At 42.2% G+C, this 17,059-nt stretch overlaps 2 protein-coding genes and 1 long non-coding RNA gene across 3 annotated transcripts in view; 1 reads left to right on the top strand and 2 right to left on the bottom strand.

Moving 5' to 3' along the window:
• Positions 1 to 4,190: 4,190 nt before the first annotated feature.
• On the bottom strand, positions 4,191 to 7,130 carry LOC139348207 (uncharacterized). Its single transcript, XR_011603369.1, has 3 exons — positions 6,985 to 7,130; positions 5,640 to 5,756; positions 4,191 to 5,399 (listed from the first exon to the last, which is right to left on the bottom strand). It is a non-coding gene; the product is annotated as an uncharacterized lncRNA (long non-coding RNA).
• Positions 7,131 to 7,581: 451 nt separating this feature from the next.
• On the bottom strand, positions 7,582 to 13,946 carry ddx1 (DEAD (Asp-Glu-Ala-Asp) box helicase 1). Its single transcript, XM_070987433.1, has 26 exons — positions 13,889 to 13,946; positions 13,715 to 13,766; positions 13,514 to 13,577; positions 13,399 to 13,428; positions 13,193 to 13,289; positions 12,943 to 12,990; positions 12,771 to 12,854; positions 12,530 to 12,613; positions 12,350 to 12,426; positions 12,181 to 12,253; positions 11,988 to 12,064; positions 11,784 to 11,898; positions 11,459 to 11,597; positions 11,252 to 11,312; positions 11,025 to 11,123; positions 10,851 to 10,940; positions 10,574 to 10,762; positions 10,390 to 10,441; positions 10,092 to 10,238; positions 9,848 to 9,939; positions 9,690 to 9,762; positions 9,090 to 9,162; positions 8,963 to 9,005; positions 8,782 to 8,877; positions 8,460 to 8,580; positions 7,582 to 8,248 (listed from the first exon to the last, which is right to left on the bottom strand). The coding sequence occupies exons 1-26, from the start codon at positions 13,902 to 13,904 to the stop codon at positions 8,118 to 8,120; spliced, it is 2,223 nt and encodes a 740-aa protein (XP_070843534.1). The 5' UTR covers positions 13,905 to 13,946; the 3' UTR covers positions 7,582 to 8,117.
• Positions 13,947 to 14,212: 266 nt separating this feature from the next.
• Positions 14,213 to 17,059, top strand: part of nbas (NBAS subunit of NRZ tethering complex) — a 141,709-nt gene continuing 138,862 nt past the window's right edge. Inside the window, exons 1-3 of the mRNA XM_070987158.1 lie at positions 14,213 to 14,333; positions 14,794 to 14,845; positions 16,075 to 16,111. Coding sequence (XP_070843259.1) covers positions 14,241 to 14,333; positions 14,794 to 14,845; positions 16,075 to 16,111 — 182 coding nt within the window. The 5' untranslated portion in view covers positions 14,213 to 14,240. The remainder of the gene's footprint in view (positions 14,334 to 14,793; positions 14,846 to 16,074; positions 16,112 to 17,059) is intronic.

Here is a 17,059-nt window from a genome sequence, read left to right as displayed (position 1 = left end):
CAAATGGAAACTGTTCTTGTCATTTGCAAAATATTTCCTTTTTTTTAATGTGAGCAACACTTCTTCACTTTGAAAAATAAACAGAACATAAAAATAGAAATCACTATGAATGAGGTCAGAAAAGGCACTCATTAAAAAAATCAAGAAAACAATTTAGCTATTTACATGGCAAGCTCAAGAAATGTCGAGTGCTTTTGTAAGTTCTGAAAGATTTCCATTTTCTTTGGAAGTAAGGATTCCTGTTGAAAAACAAATCATAAAAACAGAACCAAATAATAATGAATGATTTCAGAAAAGGCACTAATTACAAAAGTGGGAAAACAACTTAAAAAAAAGAGAAAAGAATGGAGAACAAACCTTTGAATAAGAGTCCAGATTGTTTTAACTGATGAAAATAAAAAAAACCTCTCCACCAACTTAGGTTCAGTCTCAAGAAGAAATTCTCTCAAAGCTGAGAATTTACTGACAAAAAGCGAACCATGGAAGAAAAAGAAACTCAGCAAAAGAAGCTTTAGTTATTGTGAATTTGGCAAACAGAACTTTATTAATCATTTTGGGCTTTAAAGCCACTCCTCCTCCAGCTTTTTAAAGTATTCACTCCTGCAGCAGCAAAATAAGTCAACTACCACATTGTCCCCCGACACAAAATAACATTTCATAGTAATGAAGGCAACTAATAGCATCAGTTTAGTGTAAAACACACTGACCTCTTGTGTCACCTACAACATGAAGGATCTCATTCCTGTTTGATGCCCACTTCACCTTCAGAGTCAGACATGACTCCATAAAGGTACGAGTCAGCTGGCATATTTTCTTGCTCCTCTTTGACCAAAGCACTCTCATTGCCCTGTTCTATGGTTATCATAGAGTGTGGATGGTGGATGGAGAGGGATGCTGCTACTTCAGCTGGAACTAAACACTTAACATCCACAGGGTCTGCTTCGGTTTTGATGTTACTCGCAGTGTTTGCACATATGGCGATCACAACATGTCCTTCAGATCCTGGAGGTTCATCCACGATGTAGTACTGGACACCCTCATTTTCTGATTCCGTTTTGATGTTGCTGTCAGAGTTTGAACACACGGTATAGCCAAGGGATCCGGCAGGTCCACCAGGGACTAAATGCTCGCCATACCCAATGTTTGACTCCGTTTTAACATCATCACGTGGGTGATATTTTTCTTTAGTGTCCGGTTCTGGTTTCATATCCCCATAATGTGGATCGATCTCCTCCTCTTTGATCTGTACGTGTCCCTGGAGAGGACTGCCAGAGCAAACGCTCCCATTCATCTGCACATTCATTGTCCGGAGATCTCTTGGGAAGTTTGTGTCCTCGTCATGGGACCAAGATTCCTCATTACTTTTAACAGAACTGACAAAAACGATGCGGTTGACACCTGTGCGGTATCTCACTCGGTGCACAAAACGACCCTCGTTCCATTTCTTCTCCGGCTCCTCTTGGGAGGACTTTTTACATTCCATTTTTTGCCGCTTCTCTAGAAACATCTGTGAATGACTGCGACCAAACACTACTGGCAATTCGAAGATCTTGTCAGGTCTGACTTGTCTCCTACGGTACCTCTTCACTATGGATTGGACTTTGGACGCAGCAGCTATGGAAAATTCCCAGCGCCTGTTATGTTTTGTGCTAAGATCAAAGTTATAATCGAGGATGTCAAACACAGTGCCTGGGAAATAGTGTCCTATTTTCTGACTTGCAAATTTATGGATCTCCACAACTACAGCTGTGGTCAACAGTTTCAAGTCTAGTTTTTCTTTGTGTCCTGATTTTGATGTCACGTCCAGATCCAAATCTATCTCCGTACAGTTGGGATAAAGGCGTCCTATACCACCAAGATTCGTCTTTGGTTTTTTGACACTTCGATACTGACTCATTGATGTGGCTTTCTCCTTTCCTTGCAGTGCCAGCTTTCTTTTTTTGATGATGTCCTTCCATTCACTCCTCTCCAAGGCAGATGTCTGTTTCAGTTTACTTACACATCCAGTTTGTTTGGGAGGACATGGCTGAATAGCAAAAACCTCATCGAACCACCTGAGTGAGCCATCATTATTTGACGCCGCTCTTCTGAACACCTGCTCATGATGCAGCATGCCAATGTTGAAGTTGTGTTCAAGGACATCATTAATGACCTTATTTTTTGTTCCACACAACTTTTTGGCAAATTTTAACACTTCATTCATAATCGCACGTGTCAATACATGCCTGTCAAGCTTGTCTTTTGGTCGGCCTTTGTCCACACACAGACTCAAACCTATTTTCTTGCAGCAAGGATAAGTGTCCATTATTGTTTCCTCTATTGTTGGGGAGGTACAGGATGGATCCGTTGCAGATTTGTGTGACGAGCAGTTTGCATCAGCAGAGACTGAGTCAGTCATGGTCTGTGGGTGAGGATGATGCATGTGACCAGTGTCAGACTCATCCTGCTGAAGCTTATGACTTCGGTCTTGATAGCATTTGGGGCAGTATGTAATTTTCGTACACGTAGGTTCCTCTATGCACCTCACGTCAAGGAGTTCAAAAGGCCTTCTCAACCGTTGAGTGCTGTGTCTTTTATATGTATTCATTGCAACAATTTTCTCCAATGTTTGTTTGGCAAAAGTACTGCGAGACAGCTCATTGTCAAAACTGAGATGAAAATTATACTCTAGTATCTCTGTGATGAAATACATTCGAGCAGATAGTAGGGCTGTGGCAAACGTGTTCAATTCAACCATGACACCATTGGTCAGTAATTTGGGGTCAAGATTTTGTTTTACTCCAGATCCTACATTGAAATCAATGCCTAGTTTCTTGCATCTGGAGTATGAATAAAGTGGGCAATGGTCTTGATGGGGCATTGAGAGGATGTGCTTAATGTGATTTGCCCGCAATTTCCACAGCTTCAAGCTGAGCTCATTTTTGTGGTCATTGTTAGCAGAACTGTCTACATTTTGGTCTGTGATTGCAGCCTGGGAGGAACCAGCACTGCATGCATCGAAATTTGGGTTGTCCTGGCAATCCATTTTATCCTTTGTTGAGCCATCTTTTCCTGTGCGCTTTTTTGTCTTGTAGGCTTTTACACAGCTTGACAGATTTCTGGTCTGCATTGCAGCAGGAATTCGTGCAACAATACTCCTGGCAAGGTCAGAATCTCCACTTTGCAGATCAAAGTCAAAGTTGTGTTGAAGGATGTCGAGACAGATCTGCTCAAATGTCCCACACAGCTTTTCTGCAAAGTCTGTCACTTCAGTCATTGCCCCATTGGTCAGTTTATTCTCCAGTTTTTTGTTTGGCTGACTATTGCTTACATGAAGCTTCAAACCTATTTCCTCACATAAAGGATAAAGATCTGCAGTCTTGCGTGAAATATGTTTTTCACTTTCAGCATGTGAATCAGGAGGACACATGGGAGCAAATCCACACGCGCTGCTGAGTCCAGGAACGGCATTGTCCACACTCTGATTTGCCGTTGATGGGTTTTGACCAGGAAGTTCAAAAACCTCCTTTGAGAATTTGACTGCATCTTCACAACTTCTCAGGTGTCTTATTCTGTTCATAACTTCACATGTGAAAATATCCCTCTGGTGTTGACTCTGCAGGCCAAGGTCAAAGTTGTATTCAAGAATCTCCATGATGAAATACTCCTGGGATGAATTAATTGCTAAGGCAAATTTAGCAATTTCAAGCAGAAGAGGGTTAGTCAAAGAGTGAACACTGATGTTTTGCTTTGGGCCAAATCCAACATCGTATTTAAGGCCGGCTTTCTTGGACCTGATGAATGGACCAAACTCTTTGTTTAGAGCAGAGAGAATTTGTTCTACGCGGTTAGCACGCAACTTCCACATGTTGTTTTGCGATCCCATTTCCTCTTGTTCCAGATCACATTCCTTTAGCGCATTTCTTGGAGTTTGTGTTTGTTCGTCACCTTCCCGAAGTCCTTTTTTATCAAGCTGACTTGCAAATGGTGGTTTCACATTTGAACTAAGACCTGGTAAAGTGGATGAGGCATCAGAGGTGGTGAGGAAAGTCTCATGTGTAACCAGGCAACATGATTCTGATTCTGTAGGGATGTCAGAGTGTGTTGGATTTTCTGAGTGATCCTGATTTCCAGCATTTCCTGAATCTGACTCGAGATCAGATTCTCCGAGAGGACAAGTATAGTCATGGTCATCCTCCGCTTTTCCATGAGAAAATGTGTTTGTCTCCAAGTGTTTACACTGTCCTTTCCTGTATCTTTTGCTGATCCGTTCACTTGTTGTTAAACGAGTCCTCTTTTCCTGTTTATTTTTTAAATCAGACTGCCTTCTTTTTGTAACTTCCTTCAGTTGGTATTCCGGGGCTCCCAGTGCTGATCCTCTGTGTCTTGTGAAGGGGTTTGTTTGGAAGGAAAATGGCTCATTTTTAAAACGTGCGGTTGTTTTGCCACCAGTGGCACCAAGTTGCTTTCTCCTTTTCAGCAGGTGTGATATCTTGAACCAAACTCGATTTTTCACCTGTTGATTTTTGAGATCAAGTTCAAAATTATGCTCCAACACGTCAAGGATGATGCGGCTGTAGGATGCAGTCAGGACTTTAGTGAAGTGCACTAGTTCTAGCATGACGCCCTTTGTGAGCAAACCTGGATCTAGACTTTGTTTTGAGCCAATGTCAAGCTTCAGACCAATTTCTTCACAAGAAGGGAATGAAGGGGGAAAGACATCCTTCAGTTCTTGTGTTGACTCTGCTCCTGAACACGGAAATTCATCCTCATGCTCACTGTCATCAGTACTTGCTCCATCCATCTCTTCTAAAAGGCATTCTGCCTCTGTGTATTTTTGGGTTGTTGCTTGTGAACTCTTGAATTTGTCCTCATGTTTGTCCTCATCATCCATCTCCACTGCGACACCTTCAGTCTTATGCTCTGTGGATGCCATGTTCAGTCCATTGTTGCTGTAGCTGGTACATTCTGGCTTAGCTGACGAGTCAAAGAGAGCAAAAGCTTCATGTTTATCTTCAGGAGGTTTTCTGATCAGGTCTTTGACTTTGTGCAGAATCCGAGCAGTAAAAGCGACACGCTGTTGCTCACTTTCAAGTCCAAGATCAAAATTGTTCTCGAGAATGTTTGTGATAAAATGCCTTTTACTCTTGTTTACCGTTTTAGCAAAGTCACACACCTCAAGTATGACACCATTTGTCAATAACTGTAAATCCAGTTTCTTCTGTGTGTTCGATGCTACATTGAAATCCAATCCTATTTTACTGCTGTGATGAAATGGTTCTGCACATCTGGAATATTCCATTACACGCATAACGCGCCACTGCCACACTGTGCTGGAATCCATCTTTTTTTTGTCCTTGAGGCTGCAGGTGCCCCTGTTGTCCATCTTTTGTGATTCTATTCTTCTATGTCTTCCTTTTCTGTATTTAGTTCAGGAGAAAAAAAGAGATAAATGATAGACTCTATTTCTCTGCCAATAGTCATGTACAATATAAATTCATTAATTACTGTATTTCATGTATTAGATTAAACAAAACTTAGTCATTGCCACTCAAATAGAATTCGCATGTGTGTCTCTTTTTGTCATTAATTACATACCTTTGGGTTTTTGGGCCATCACTTTGGGTCCCTGGTTACTTGAGATGGGACTTCCTACATACCTTGCAGAACATGGTTAAGCTTAGGTAAGAGTTCCTCCAACATGTCCGGCCCAAACTGTGCGTTTGCATCCTAGTGACACATCCCGCAATCGTTGATGGGATGGTTCTGGGACAGTCCTTAATGAAACAAAGTTTTAATGTTTGTTAATTCAAACATGCACGGCACGCACTCCAAAAAGAAGACATTACTCTCCTTTTCCACCTAACATCAACTTTACTTGCCCATGCACGTTGGGGCCGATAAATGCCCTTTTCCATTTACCCTTAGTTATCTATTACACAACTAGATACCACTACTGTTCAGTGGAGCGACATGTCAGTGCGGCTGCCATATTGGTACAGGGAAACCATGCCTTGAAATGCACTGAACCCCTGCAGTCAGCAAACAATCAACAAAAAAAGTGACGTGACATACATGAAACTGAATGTTAAAATGAACACTGAAGACTGGAAAATAAATTAGAACGTCACTATCTGTCATGCTCCTATAACGTATTTGAACCACTGACTTCCTGATATGAACTGCCGTGCGGTTTGCAAATCACCCCATCATCCAAAACCACAACGCAACCAAAGCCAGGCATACGCTGTGCGGCCAAGCATGGAGAATGGAGATTTTCATAATCACCCTCTCTGCCCATAGTTTTTTCAGGCATAATGTGTGACTGATGCTTACATGTCCTTTAATTTATGCATTTATAAATAAACTAAATAAAATCAAGTGCTGAACTTATGTGCCCTTTTTGTGTTTTCACAAAACAATACCATAACGTTTCATGATCATAATGTGGGATGTTCACAGCATGACACTTTTGACCATAAATCTAATTCTGAGCAACAAATTGTTGGAGCTAGTCAACGCTCTCCCATGTAAAGCAATGGTTGCCTGGTGTTTATGCACTGTGTGAATGTCTCAATGTGAAGACTATGTGGACAGGGATCAGGGTGGTGAGACAGCCCACCACAGCTATGGATATAACAAGACAATCTATAATGCTACAGTCCTGCAGTGGTTGGTCCAGTGGAGGGAAGAGCTACTGAAGGCTTTGCCTGCTGTGTAACAGTGGAGCTGAATTTCTTCCTCCCTCAACATGTTCACCCTTAACGTTACAAAACAAACACTTTCTCTGCAGCCATGAAGCAGGAAACACGTTATTCGAATCCACTGCAGCTTCACAACTCAAACATAACCCTTTTGTTGGTGTATATTTCATGCATAGACACATATTAAGCATGGTTGTGCACACACATCGGCGGAAGAAGAGACGAGTCCGGGCATGGGTTTCTTCTCGAGAAAAGCACAAACAAATGATCGAAACAGGACGAAACACACGAGTGCACGTACCTAATGTGGGCTGAACGATCACACAGGAGTTCTTCTCACTTGCTTACACGACGCACGATTGTACAAACTGTGTCTTAACATATAAATCGAGGCTTAAAATCTCTCAATTGTGCGAGAAACAATGTAGCGCCTTCACAGGAAGTGACAAATCGGTGCGGTGGGACTTCAAAATAAAAGTGTCCAAGATCGTCGCTGAGGAAAACAGGATTTCATGAATTCCAATAGAATTATAGGATTACATCAGTTAAACATTTGTTTTTTCACAACCAGTTCGATCGTGTAGCTCTTTATATATTCTTAAAACAAATCAAAAGCAGAGCTGCCAAATTATCAGCAACATTTTTTCATGAAACCGTTTCCCAGCTGCCTGTTTCTGCAAAACAAACTGGAATTCTTACAACACGAAATAATCCATCCATCCATCCATTATCTATACCGCCTATCCCTTTCGGGGTTGCGGGGGGCTGGAGCCAATCCCAGCTACAATGGGCGGGAACAACACGAAATAATGAGTTTTTTTTTTGAAATGCATTTATGATTAAAAAGATTTTTTTTCTTTCTTTCAGAGGAGTAAATACAGTAAAAAAGACACCAAACTGAGCAGCCTACTACAGTTTATTGAAGAAAAAAACATTAAGTCACTTAAATACATTGACTTTTGAGCCAACTGATTTATTGAAACATAACATTTCATTTTGCTCTATCAATCAGAAAACGAAACAAAAAAAATCAGCAACTTAGGTTTTGCATTAGATGCAGAGGATTATATTTTGTAGCACTCTTGTAAACATTGGAGTCCCTCAAAGTAAGTCTCAACGGGCTTTTTCATGCTGAGTGTTGACGTTGTTTCAACTTCCAATGCATAAATTCTAAGCCTTATTTATGATGAGAAAGTACACAACAAAACTGAAATCAGGAGTCCAGTTATCCTCTGGATGCAGACTATAGAGAAGTCTGGTACACCCCGTAAAACGTTGGCATTTTGACATCTTTTACTATCATTTCATGTCAATTATTTATGACTTATCTTTACATGTTTGTGTGTGGGTGGAACTGTTCGTACAGTGTGTTTAAATGCTTTATTTTTCTTTATTCTGTATCATCAGCCCACTGTTATAGTAGTTGTGGTGTGTTCAGAAGGCTCTGAAAAGCTGGTTTGGCAAGTATCCCAGATGGAGGAAAGACCTTTGGGCTTCTCTCTCGAGGCTTGACAGCTCCTGGACCGTTGGGGCCAGGACGTCCACGTGACCCTTGTAGTTACCACCTAGTCAAGAGCAACAGGTTTGCTGGTCAAGCTCAACATAAAGGCAGTGAATATCATAGCCAAGCTACCAGTCTATAAAGGCTCTAATGCCTCATAGCAATCCATAGATATTTCACCGTATAGATTGGTTAGTATTCCTAAAGCCGCTAACAGTAGTGTGGCTAAAAATGCACAACATGCTTGTGTACAGTCATCACTCAGCTGCACATACCTCCCAATGCCCTGCGCTGACCATAGGTGACCTTTCCATCGAAATCATCCACAGGTACTTTGATGTCTGGCTCACACTGAGTGATGGTGCACTTTAGATGCTCCTCGATTTCTGACAATAGCTGCGATCAGAGGAAAGGCAAAAGGAAGACGAGTCGCAAGAGAGTTCATGATGGGCTAGGCGGACTTGATAAAAGTGTGTGTGTGTTTGAGCTATAAACTGAGAATAAGAAGAATTCGAGAATAAACTGACATCCCCCCACATTGGAAACAGCAAATGTTACTTGCTGCCTCGACTCGATCAAGCTTGTATCTGCACTCACCTCTTTCTCGTTGTACCAGATGGTGCAGCCTCCGTCCTCCTTCAGCCTGGTGTTGTAGCAGCCCCTGCCTCGGTTCTGGCAAACATGGTACCACACCTGCACATGTGGAAAGATTTACCAATTTTCAAAAACTATGTGCAAATAAAATCAATTATGAGCGCATTTCTATCATACACTGTACCTTCTCCTTATCCATAGCAACCAAGGAGATGGCCAGTCCCATTCTGCAAGTTTAAAGGTAAGAAGAGGATTTTATATATAACAGAATCACATAATGACAAAAGATGTTAAAGAAAGTCTGCGCTCACCTCTCGGCTCTTCCAACTCGGCCGATACGATGGACGTAGTTCTGCTTCTCGTCTGGCAGGGTGACGTTAATCACTGGAGAAAAAAATTTAAAAAGGATGAAAGTTAGCTCCCCCGGTTCTGTTCATTGAATATAGTTGCTTGAAAGACTCAAAAATATCTTGGAAGAGCAACATGGAAAAGACACTTGGACTTTCTGAAACTACCCCCATCGAATTATCAAGCGGATTGGGGTGGTCAAACCAAAGGAAAAGATATTTTAGTGGTCCGGGGAAGGATTGAAAGTTGTAAATGAAAATGTAAATATTTGCTTTTCCAAATAAAAAGAAAATATCAAAAAAAAAAAAGGATGAAAGTTGTGAGAGCTAATGAAAAACAGTGGACTAGAACAAAGCAAAATATTCTTATGTGACGAACACCCTGAGATAAGACTGCCGGTGGAGCTAATTCTCCACTCAGCTGCCCTGAAACCAGAGCAGAAGAAGGGGGTACAACAATAGGGAAATAGGGATGGATGATGACATTTGTGTTAGCTTCATACAGCAGTTTTTATACAGGTGAATGGAAACGATTCCAACAATGATGCAAAATAATATCTTCACCATAAGGAACTCCGTGGATGTCAATCCCTCTGGCGGCGACATCTGTGCAGATCAAGAGCCTCACTTCTTTTCTCTGGGAACACAAGAAAGTCTTCAAACACCAACACACATGCTGCACTTCGTAAATCATTAGCCCAATAAGTTGCCGTCCTTTTTACCTTGAAGCGCTCCAAGTTGTTTTTACGCTCGTTGGGCTTCCGATCACCGTGGAGACAAACACAGGAAAACTGGTGGTTTTTGTTGTCTGGGCCTAAAGAAAAGAGGCGAACGCTGAGGCAGGATTCTGAATTTGTTGTGTTACCGAACGCACATTATGTCATCGTCCCTTTATGTGTGTCTATGCAATGGGATGTTTCAATGATGGCTGAAAGCTTAAATATCAGCGGTGCCAACGCCTCCTACCTCCACCTTGCTGAATGAAGTACTGCTCCATGTTGTCACAGTCAATCTTGGTGCGACAGAAGATTATGGCCTGGTCCATCTTGTGCTCTTTGATGGCCCTCACCGTGTACTCGCCCTTCAGCACCTTGATGGCCTCTGACCACATTTCTGAAAAGGACACATGCACATTTTTACAACAGAGTCCCATTAATTGTGACCATTAGCAGAGGGAAAATGCTAATATAATATCCGTGTTGTTTATATGATGTTCATTGATGGATGTTTATTCAAGGACTTTATTTGAGGCATCGGCTCTTACCTGCAGAATTGGCTCCTGGTCTGGTGTTATCTTTGGCATGGACTTCATCCGTCTTTCCAAAGCAAAACAGATCAAAAGGAGAAAAACTTTGTCAAGTTATTCTAAGATACAACATACAAGCTTAAGTTTTGAACCCTCCAAAATGCAAAATAAGTGTGTCCTTGGCCCAACGTGACGGACTCACCCGGATGTGGTTCTTGCCTAGACGCTCCCAAAGGCGATCGCTTTTAGGATTGACCGGGACGACCACATGGTGGACAGTCTCGGGGACGGAGTCCTCCCCCTTCAGGTCCACCCAAGTGGGAAAGTGCATGATGCGCTCAGACAACTTCTTTACGTCAAACGAATGCAGCGTGGCTGAACAAACAATCACCTGGAGAAGAGGACAGTGATCGATGTGCTTCAGCTGATACCTGCGAATCACCTTCAGATGTGTAAACACAGCGTGCGGTCACATTTACCTGCAGTCTCTTGCCGTCAGACGTCACCTGAGGGATTTGCCTGTGGATCCTGTTGATAAAGTCTGTATAGCCTGCGGACAGCAGCCCATCCTGAGGGACACAGGAAAATGGGTAAGTGACTTCAGGGATTGTCGTGCTCAGCAAATCCATTATTAAATTATGTGCTGTACATACACACTCATCCATGACTAGAAAGCGGACTTGGGACAGACTCAGTTTTCCAGTGGATATGAGATCGTCCAGTCTGCCGGGTGTCCCCACCACAATGTCAATCTAATTGTAAGAGGACACAAAAAAGGGGAACAAGGCAAAGGGAGACCAAGAGTGAAAAATTACATCTGTTAAGTTTAAAGCCATTTCAAGAATTCAAGATTTGTTTGGAGACACTAAATGTTACGTACCCCCTGTTCCAGAGCAGCCAGCTGTTCTTTGGCAGCCACACCACCAATCACCAGCAGTTCCCTGTGGTCAGAGTGATAAATGTGCTATATAAGCAATATTTAGCATTAAGCACTGGCTCCATCTGCTGGTATAAAGAGGAATTACAGCTCAAATTTTATGGTACTTTTGACAATCAATATGGATAGCATGTCAGGTGTCAGTCATACCGGAGTTTGGGGTTTTCCACATATTTCTTAAATTGCTTGACATTGTTGAGGGTTTGTTCAGCCAATTCTTTCGACGGCTCGATGATCAGAGCTTTGGGTGCGTTGGATGAGGCTTTCACCTGGGTCACTTTGGCACTGCCTGTGCGCACACAGAGCAGAGACAACTGTTCAACGCTGGGATATACAGACACCACTGACGTGGTCTTGGTGATGTATTCATCAAATATGTCTGGTTTGATAATTATCTCACAAACACGGATGAATATTTCTGTCTCTTTTCAGTATATTGTCTCACTACACCCGGCATGAGGTTGCATCCACACACCTGTCTGAGAAGATTTGACTTGGTGACCCTCTGGCGCCTGGTCCAGGGCAACAAACCCACTCTTAGGGGCATGTTTAAAGTCTTCTCCTCCAAAGTTGAACTTCAGCTCTGCGTTCTGTCAGACACATAAGGACATGGGCTAATTTGTATGACGTGAATCTGGCACTTGTCGGTTTGTTTTGGTCTACTTTTACGAGGTGATACCTTGAGCACACAGGAGGCAAAGAAGGGCTGGTTTCTCAGGGGTTGAGGGATCTCAAAAGCCAAACCCAAGTCATTACCTGGAAGATGAAACCAGAGAGAAAGGAGAAAAAACGTGAGTAACTAAGCCATTTACCATCAACTGGTGATGTCCTGCATATGACCATGATAAGAACCGTAACTACTGAGGCAGCACCATTTTTAGAGAAGAAAATCTGGCCCTTGTCTAGATCCAGGTAGCATCCAATGGTGTCATGCATGGTGAACTCCTGCAAAGAGGGAAGACAACACAGAGAAGATATGTTTCAAAAGAATCCTCACAATTGTTTACAAATCTAAATAACGTTTTCATTCTTCATTGTTACCTCTCCGTAGCTGTCAAACTGCTTGTTGTTGGATTTCTTTCCAGTTCCACCGAAACCAAAACCATACTTATCAGTTCCTGCAAAGGAAAAAAAAAGAGTTTGGGATTGAATTACTGTTCTGTTGAGTGAGTTCATGCTAGCTGTTGTATGTTCTGCAGACTGAAGAGTAGAGGAGCATACCCAAGTCCAGTGCTGCCTGACTGGTGGACCAGCCAATGCGACACAGACCCTGGTCATGGCAGGTCACCTCATAGTAGTACTTCCCTAGACAAAGAATGGGTAACAGGTGTAAAGTAATAAAAGACCTTTGCTTTTTGTCTATCAAAGATGGTTCCCTGTGAAATGCCTGCGTGCCATCTTGAAATTAGACTTGCTTTAACTCTCAGGCATTTTCAGAGTACAGCACTTGTATGTTACACACCTTTGGAGACACCTTTTGTGGAGCGACAGCCATGCCACTCTTTAAACTCCCTGCTCTGGCAGCACAGTCCATCTGGGCCAATGGCTGCACGGGTAAAAACAAAAAGTGACGATGAGGAGAGGGGATGAAGAACAAAGCATCTGACATCACACTCTTATGTTTCTCCTCTTACCAAAAGCTGGACTGCGGTCGTAGGGATTCATCTGCCAATTGTTGAAAACTGAGCAAAATGAAGAAACAAAGCAGGTTAAACATCTGAAGAGCACAGACCACTGCTTTCATAATTTCTATTATAATGGATTATCAATTAAGATATTGGCCTGGTGGTGTATATTAGACCAGAGTGGTCTGTGCAATGTGAACATGTTTTAGCTGTATATCAAACACAGACTGCAATCAAGTAAGTATTAAAATGGTCTCACTTGTTCCTCCAGTCTTGACGGAGGCTCTGCCCTTCTTGCCCTCCTGCTGATCCTTCAGGGTCTCATACACTATCTGGATCACCGGGATGCTGAAGGCCTGGGGATGACAAGCATTACACTTTAGCTTTTTTACGCATCTTTAAAAGCTAATGTCATAAAATGAAGTAAAGCTGTTCTTTAAAATTGTGTGGCTGTCAAGCACTTACCCCCGTTTTGCCACTACCAGTTTCTGCCGCCTAAAAAAAGAAGAAAATGAGATGTAAAACCCGCATTCAGCAAATTTTGTGTCTGAGATAAACAGAGGCAAAGAGGGAGATTTACCATAAGCACGTCTCCTCCTCCTAGAATAAGGGGAATGGACTCTGCCTGAATGTCAGTGGGCAGCCTGAAATCCAATAAGTGAACTGTTAGGCTTACAGCAACGGGTAACACAACAATAAAGACAGATATCACAAAATAACCATGATTTAGCAGGAATGATGTGCCCGTCAAGCAAGCAGCAGACTTTGTAAAGGGACTTACAGCCAGTCCAGCTCTTCCACAGCCTGCGCGATTTCAGGCATAACTCCCATTTCTATGGGACAAAAGACACATGTCATGATTCAGTATGTTTATGTAGCTTTTAAAAGCTGTTTGGTGTAGAAGTAAAATATGACTGCAATGTGTATATGGTAACATTCATTGAAAAATGCTTACCAGAAAACGCTGCCATGATTGCTTCTACGACAGCAACTCAACCGGATGTGTAACGTGCTCCGAATTTTCGCCTCGGTGCAGCTCGTTCAGCAGACTGGCCTTATGTCATTGGTTCCGGGCAGTAAAATAGTTTCAAAGGTTCGTTAAATGCGTTGAGTAATTACAACAAAAATCGCTTTTGGGGCGAAATACAGAACCATATAATGCTATGTTGTTTGTATACTAAATACGTTTAGTCAAGCCATGAAACTGCCTTTCCTGAGAGGTTAGCAACTGTTTACAAACGCGCTCTCGTGATGTATTTTGTCCTATACAAAGCGCCGTAGACTTTTGACAGCTAAGTGAAGTAAATATGGCTGAAGAAAGTCTGATTGACGGCGAAGATGAAAACATTTTATACGATTTACTTGTCATTACTGAATGGCCGCCGGAGACGGACACTCAGGTTTGTCAGACTTTCATTTATGCTCGCTTTCACTTCAGTATGTCTTTTATTGGCCATTTGTGAAAATAACCCTGGAAAGTGAACTCTAGTCAGTTGAATAGCGACCGTTGCTCGAAGCCACGTAGCACAAACATACGGTGCTGGCTAAGTCCTCATATTCTCACACCGCACATCGTGCAGTTTTCCGTTTTGATCTTAATCACTCATGCTACTGGCAGTGAAGTTCCATTTTGAACGACAGCATTCATATTTTGCTGCAGTTAGCTAGCTAGCCCAAAAGTATTTGGCTGCTAAACTGCCACTGCTATCCATGAAAGAGGTTACCCTGGCAACAGGAGGAAAACTCATCCACGGCACTTAGATTTTAAGTTCAGAGTTAACAAGAGATGACCCCCATTCAACTTTATTCGTTGGAGGAAAGACGTGAATAAACTTACCCGTTATTTTCTAATATTTGCAGTTGCGAGGAAACAAAGAGCACAACACGTCACTTATTGCAAAAGCAGTGACTGGTAAGTTCATTTTTTTTTTTTTTTTAAATCTAAATTTTGATTCTGTCATTACTTCATTACAACATATACACCGATCAGCCACAACATTAAAGCCACTGACAGGTGAAGTGAATAACACGGATCATCTCGTTACAATGCAGTGTTGAGTTTGGGTCCTGGCGTTCATGTGGATGCCACTTTGACATGCACCACCTACCCAAACACCTTCGCAGACCAAGTACACCCCCTCCACTCCCTGTAGGACTATGCGGCCTACCACATCACAAAAAAATGCTCAGAAATGGTCTGAGTAAGCTGACAAAGAACTCATGGCTTAGACTTGGCAAACAAACTCCCCAGATCCCAGTCCTATTGAGCATTTATGGCACGTACCGATGAATGGAGGTCCCACCTTGCAACCCACAGAACTCGGGATCCACTGAGGTCCTGTGTCAGGTTGTTTTGGTGGCATGGGGGGGAGCTAGACAGGAGTAGGCACTTGGTTTTGATATTGTGATCAGTGTATGTTGAGCACCTTTTGCACTCTTAAATTCATCACTTAACTACTATGCAATACTTCAACCTTTATATATGTTTAAGTGGAGTTTGCTTTCACCAGAATACAGTGTAGGATTGGTAGCAAGAACAAGTATCAGCAGTTGCTGGAAAGTAGGCCAGCACTCTATAAAAGTGTGGAGTGGAGCAGGGCTGCAACTAACAATTGTTTTCCTTGTTGATGAATCAATCATTTATTTTCTCATTTAATCAATTAGTTGTTTGGTCTGTTAGAAAATAGGGAATAATGTCCATCAGTGTTCCCCAAAGCCCAAGATGACTTCCTCAAATGCCTTTGCTTTGTTCACAATCCAAATATATTCAGTTTACTGTCATAGAGGAGTGAAGAAACTGGAAAATATTCACATTTAATAAGCTGGAATCAGAGAATTTCACAGAACTCCTGACTATTATGGTACCAGAGTGTCTGTATACCCCAATCATACAGTAGCAGATGCAAGAATAATCACTGGTCCTGGAAGGTGCCATCGTTGTGTATGGTTAGGCAGCCTTTGCCTGGATCAGGCGTAAAGAGACTGACTTTCGGGTCCTGTATGTCCTTGAACAAGACACCAAATCCCCAACCAGCTTCAGGAGGAATGCCCCTATGTTATGAGTAACTTAGAATGAGACGAGAGACGTTTTATTAATGTTAGCATTATTATGCTTACTAACTGTGATGCTTTTTCTCACAGGGCCATTTCGCTTAATCTTACACTACTTGTGGTACAGGTAAGTTCATCATTATTACGCTGACAGGTAAGGGCTGAATGCCTTAGCTTGCACATGACTTGCCAGTGTAATGGAGTTGACACGCCACAGGAAGCTGTGATTCATGGTGCTTATTATTAGGATGATTTGTGGAACAGAGGTGTGTGGAACTACACCACATTATAATCACAGTTATGACTTTTGCTCTCCGTAACCAAAGACCCAGGAAATCCCACATAAGGAGAAGTACTCATGTGCTATAAAACAACTTATTGACACTCTTGCATGTCAGACTTTTGAGATTGAGCTGCACTTAGGAACTAGAAGTTTGATCCTGTTGAACTTTCATCCTTTATGTTTTGAGTTTCTATACATGTGTTTGCAACAGATTTGAGTGGGGCTACACTTTGACAGAGAGCCCACTTGACTTCGTTTCCCTGTACGTCCTGAAATCTGCTGCATAATTCTTACAGCCTGTATTCAAGATATATATTTCTGAAGGTTTTTTCAAGCAATGTAAATCTGAAAATGCTGACCTTATTCACCCTCCTCTCACTGCACAGTATCTGTTGGAACGCTTTAACAGATGGCTCGATGCAGCCTGCAGTAGATTCTGTAATGCTCTATCACCAAGGTCTGCTTACCCTCTCAGCAGGTGGTTAGCTAGAACCATCAATAACCTCATTAAATATTTAAGAACTCCTGTAGCCATGTTTGCCTCTCAGCTCTCCTTCTCTTTATGTGGACAAGGAAGGATGAGGAATTTTATTTAATATAACAAATGCAGTCGGCAGAATGCCCTCCGCATGCTGTGGACAGAAGCTTCTGGTATTTCTGTTGTAGCCCCAAAAAGCAAAATAGAACAAGACAAAAATACGATAATGAGCTTTTAAAAGCATATTTCAGTGGTGGGTAAGACAGTAAAAGTCTGAACAGCTGAGTACCACCAGAGAGGGCAGTCTGGAAACT

Source organism: Chaetodon trifascialis, chromosome 19 (genome assembly GCF_039877785.1).
Source record: "Chaetodon trifascialis isolate fChaTrf1 chromosome 19, fChaTrf1.hap1, whole genome shotgun sequence".
NCBI lineage: Eukaryota > Metazoa > Chordata > Actinopteri > Chaetodontiformes > Chaetodontidae > Chaetodon > Chaetodon trifascialis.
This window is presented reverse-complemented; position numbering and strand designations above follow the sequence as displayed.